We start from the raw sequence: 5,470 nt of genomic DNA, 5'->3' as shown, positions 1-5,470 counted from the left end.
TTAGGATGATGGGTTGCAGCATAGGGGATGAAAAGGCCCCTGAACCTGCACCTTCAGCTCCATCTTTTCCCTGAATCATCACTCCCTCTTACCTGTCCTGGAGGCTTTAATGCACAGTTACGGAATATCCAGAAGACTAGCTCCTTGGGTCACTGCCCTGGTTCCAGAGAACTCAGTATTATGCCAATTTCCAGGTGGACTTGACCTTTCTTTACCTTTTACCTTAAGACTCTTAGGCCATTGATGAATTTGGATGCAGCTGCTAGTTTCCCCACCACCGCTGTAGCTACCTTTCCTAACATATGCTTCTGTGTAACAGGCTGGGGTGAGGGGTACATCAGGATTGAATTTGTTCCACTTTGTGTTTGCCCTGGGTCAGCTCACAGTCCATTCCAGATAGAGTACTTGCAAGACACCTGCTGGGCATTGTCCCATGAATAGCCCTTCAAATGGTGGCCCTGTCCCTATAGCCAGCATTGCTTTGGTTTCAGGTTCTTCAGACTATGTGGTCTGCCCCTGCTCAACCTTGCTTTCTGCGTCTGGAAGTCTTTCTTTCCAAAGCCATATTTCTCACATAGAGGCTGCTCTTTTCAAAGCCCCTGAACTGCTACAGCAACAGAATGATGATGAGCAGCTTGATGCATCTCAGGTAAGCCACATAGCATCTCTGCACATCTCTGCAGCACACCTGGGCCTGTCCTCTGGGAAAGGCTTGGTCCTAGGTCATCCCTAGCTCCCAGTTTAGCCCTCAAAACACTAAAGGGAGATAGATTTAAATAACTTTATTCCTAGGCTTTCTTGCCAGAAACTTATTAATTCTTAGATGAGAACAAGTCAACCTCTCTGTATACTAATTTCTACACCTATAAAGTGGGGTTAATAAGACCCAAACCATTAGCTTATTATAAATATTCAAGAAGTGTTGGAAAAACTATGGGATAAATGGTCTGGCATATTGGTACCATGTAGCAAAAGCTCTAAAAAGGTCCCAACAAATCTTCAACTAGGAATTTATCCTAAAGATTGAGTAAAGATTTAGCTGCAACAATGTTTCTTGTTGTTTTGTTGACATTAGTGATAAACTGAAAACAAGCTAATCCAGTGAGAGTGGATATGAAGCAAGACAGCATTAAAATGAGGCTCTATAGAAAGTTATTTAATGACTTAAAAATAAATTAAATATATACATATATAATGTGATCCTAGTTGTATACATACATACATACATACATACATACATACATACATACATACATACATACATAGAGAGAGAGAGAGAGAGAGAGAGAGAGAGAGAGAGAGAGATCTGAAAATATATACACCAAGGTGTCTGCAGTGATTATTTCTGGATAGCAATATCACTGGTGATTTTTGTTTTCCATATATGTGTTTTGCTTCTGAATAGCAAAAAATTCCAATAAATGTTATTTTCTATTTCAAAAAAAAAATAAAGAAATTCTAAGGAGAGAATGATGTAAGGTAGGCACATAACACGGGCAGGACATAATGGACACTTAATTGATGAGTTCTGTTTCATTTCCCCTCTTCTTTCACAGTAAAAGTGTAGATCTGGAAATTCCACTCCTCTCAGAAGCTACCCTGGAACAGAGGCTGCTTTTCCTTTGAGCCCAGAGAATAGGGCCTTGGTGGCTTCTAGGTTTTGTCTGTATGGGCCCACGTGTCTCCAAGTCAGATCACAACAGTGAAAAAAGCATCAAAGTCCCAGTCACAGCAGCCCTGACTCTGTTATCCCACTCTGTTAACACTCCAGGCTCCTATAACATTTTCTATACTGCCAAGATCCCAAAAGTGAATCCTTGGACACCTGTATTGGACACAGACGTGGATGCTTCTCAAATTCTCTATTAGGCAATGTTCCACCCACACCATGTTACTTACGATGCTCTAGACTCACCTAAAATGCCACATCCTGAGCCATGGATCTGACTCTCTGAGTGAGCACTAAAGGGAAGTGCTGTTATAATGTGAAAATGAAGGAGAGCTAGTTTCCTGTCGGGTGAATTTTAACTAATGATAAATGAGAGATGGGAGGGAACTGAGAAGATAAATTCTCCTTTCTTCCTTTCCTCCTGACTGCTTTGAGATGGACAAGTCTTGTAAGCCTTCCAGAGAAGTATGGAGTGCTAGAATGCTGTGTTTGCTGTGCTTACTGCTGTGCTCTGAGGCTTGTTACAAGGAGGTGGCCAGCATGGTGATGTGGCACATAACATCTTTCCTTATATCCCTTTCCCTTTTCTTCTCACCCATATTGCCCTGGGTTTACAGTTCGTGAATGAAGTAGCAGTACTTAATCCTTGCCTCAGGCTCTGCTTTCTACAGGATCTGAGCTAAGACAGATCTAGAGTGCTCCTGAAGTCTCCTCCTGCCACTCCCAGCACTCACTGGTGAGGAACAGACATCACTCTCCTGACCACAGCTTAGACTGTCTTAGAGAGTCTTGTGAAAGTCTAGTCATTCCCCTGCTTAGAACATTCTTGAGCTGAGCTGAGTTGGAGAAAAACACCCTCTTTTCTCCTGCACACATTCCTCCACACAGAGGAAGGAGGGCTCTAAGAGTTCAAAGGCTAAAAATAGGCAGAGCTAAGAACTGAGGAGGTGTGTTGCTGAGAGTTTGGGCCAGGAAGATAAGGGTGAGTTTGAGATGAGAAAGGGTCACTGTGGGGAGGGACTAAGTCCTGAATAAGCCAAATAGCCATTTTTGTTGGTAGCTTAACTCTCTAGGCTTATGAAGCATGGTATCTGGGTTAAAGTGTGGAAGCCACCAGCCCGGAGGCCTATTAGGATAGGAGGCCCAGTTACTTGGCTATTCTCTTAAAGCACCCCTACCACTCAGTTCTGTTAATTGCTGTTCTCTTCCATTCATCACAGACTCCTCTTGTTATCCAACTTGGCTTGGATCCTGTGGGGTGGGATGGGCTGAGGCGGGGTGGGCAATTAGGAAAGTAGTCTCAGGAGATGCTGTGCCCAGAATCCTGCTCCAGCCCTGGGCCCCATTCTGAGGTTAGGAGAATACCTAACTGACTCCTCCCCTCAGGCCAACATTCAGTTTTAACCAGCACACTAAAATATTTCCCTCACTGCTTGGAGTGTTAGTCTCAGGTGCAGGTAGAGTTGCGGGCAGGTCTCTAACTATAAGTCAACTCATGCCACCATCACCCATCACATGCTCGTGGTGGACATCATAAACAAATCATGATGTTCTTTCCCACAGAGTCTGAAATTTCCTACAACATCTTTCTCACCACCCATCTCCAGGCAGCATCTACCAATGGGCTGGATTTGAGATTTGGATGTGGCTTTAGGCCTTTCCTAAGAAACTTTAAGATAAGGCCCATGAAATCCAAATAAGTTTCCAGGTGTGGCTGGTACCTCTGGTAGTGCTCAGGATACTGCTCTGGCATCTGCTATCAGAGTCATTTCTCACCAAATGAGGATGCAGCTTGTGAACTTCCTTGCAGCTATCTAGTCACATTCCTCAGAGGGATACACATTGGTTTAGGGGTACAATTTCAGACAAAGTAGAGAGCTAATTGGTACATGTAACACTGGACATATGCCCTTGACCTAGATATATAACAACCAAAACCAAATCTACTTGTATTAAACTCAGTGGATTCCTTAAGTAATCATGCATTTTTACATACCATGTTTCATTAATTCAATGTATGCCTTCCAAAGTCCCAAAAGTCATTTCCTGAAAAGAGAGATCTTAAGGAGAATGTGTCTTGTCAGTTGTATTAGAAGCTTAATAATAATATGAATAATGAAACATTTGTTGAGAACTTAGTATGATCCAGAAGCGACATAGCCAAATGGCTCAGAGCAGAGACTCTGGTAATTGGGTTCAAGTCTAGGCTTTAGGTCTTACTTGCAAGTTCCTTAACTTGTCTTTGCTTTAGTTTCCTCCTATGTAAAAAGGGGACTATTAATATACTTATTTCACAGGATTGTGGCAAGGACTAAGTAAGGTGATATAACTAAAAGATGTAGAACAAGGCTTGGTATAAGTGCTCTCTGTCCGATAAAAACAACAATAATAATTATTATTACCATCTCCAGGTACTTTTATTCAATTCTCAGGGGTATTCAGGCAGAATAGTCACTTTAAAGATAAAGAAACTGGGACTCAGAGGAGTCAGATAATGCTCTTCCATTATACCACATTGCTTTCTGACAATATTTGATGCTTTTAAATCAGTCTGGATCATAGCATATCATGGACAGATGGCTTTGGCTATAAGAAATAAATAGCCTAAAGTACAGGGTCTAGAATCACGGATATAATTATTATTTACTTAACAAGAAGTCTAGAGATTGGTCACTAGCTCAGTAAATGTCATCCAGGATCCAGGCTGTATATTTCCATTCTATCTTCTTTAGCTACCGGCATTTTGGTCTAATGGCCAGGGATGGCTGCTATGACTCCATGTATCACATCGGTGTTCAAGGCAGGAAAAAAGAAGGAAAGAGTGGGGCCAGTCACATGTGTTCCTATTGTCAGTAAAGCAAAAGTTTTCTCAGGAGCCTCCTAATAGACTTTCCTTATGTCTTTTGCCAAAATTGAATGTCATGATCATTGTGGCTTTTAGCCACTAGAGTAGGAGGCAGCAAAATTTAAGGGAGGTGCAGATGTTTGTTGGGTTAGCCAGGTAACAGTGTCTGCCACATGGGAAATGGAATTAAGTTTTGTTTTTGTTTTGCAGGACCAGGACCACAGAATAACAGAGGTGACTGTAATCTAATCATGTACTCTTCTCTTGGGCAGGCACACGTCTATTCTTTAGGAACAACACTCTACTGGTCAGCAGGGTTTCACGTCCCACCAAATCAGGTCTGTAAACAGGGTACTTAAAGTCTTGCCAGGCCATGTCTTTGGATTTACTTAGAAGTTTTCTCTAAAGCAGGGGCCACATCTACTGAGCTGTGTGCCACAACTCTGTCCTCCTAGGTTCTAGGTAGGCATTGCTAACCAATTACAGAACTACTCCTACTGAGTCCAGACACATCTTGGGAATCCTACTCAACATGGCACTCCAGGCAGCCACAATTTAGGATTGGAAAGGAAGATAACTCTTATTTGCCACCTGTGCTCAGAGGAAGTAGGAAGCTAGAGGATTTTATAGATACCAAAGATACAGATTTATAAAACAAGCTTTAAAGCAGCCCCTTCCTGGAGTGGGATCCTTCCCTGAAAACAGTTTCTATGCTCAATCGATTTGGGGAAATGCTTCCCACAATGTCTTCCCCCTAATTATTATTTAGATTAGTTTATTAAAGACTCTGAAAATGTTTAAAGCATAGAAAGCTTTTAACATTGTTTATCATAGCATTTTACAAATTTTTAACTACAGAATATGTATACGTGTAAATTTTCATTTGACACTATGAGAATTCCTTGAAAACCAATGTAACAAGAGCACATGCTGAAGAATTCCTTCCTTCCTTCCTT

At 41.8% G+C, this 5,470-nt stretch overlaps 1 protein-coding gene across 1 annotated transcript in view; it reads left to right on the top strand.

Moving 5' to 3' along the window:
- Window positions 1-433: 433 nt before the first annotated feature.
- The window catches only part of FRMPD2 (FERM and PDZ domain containing 2), a 95,147-nt gene continuing 90,110 nt past the window's right edge, over window positions 434-5,470 (top strand). The window contains exons 1-2 of the mRNA XM_011355460.1: window positions 434-649; window positions 4,787-4,852. Coding sequence (XP_011353762.1) covers window positions 434-649; window positions 4,787-4,852 — 282 coding nt within the window. The remainder of the gene's footprint in view (window positions 650-4,786; window positions 4,853-5,470) is intronic.

Source organism: Pteropus vampyrus, unplaced genomic scaffold (genome assembly GCF_000151845.1).
Source record: "Pteropus vampyrus isolate Shadow unplaced genomic scaffold, Pvam_2.0 Scaffold20, whole genome shotgun sequence".
In the NCBI taxonomy this organism is placed as follows: Eukaryota; Metazoa; Chordata; class Mammalia; order Chiroptera; family Pteropodidae; genus Pteropus; species Pteropus vampyrus.
The sequence above is the reverse complement of the archived record's forward strand: the minus strand, read 5'-3'. Positions and strand labels throughout refer to the sequence as shown.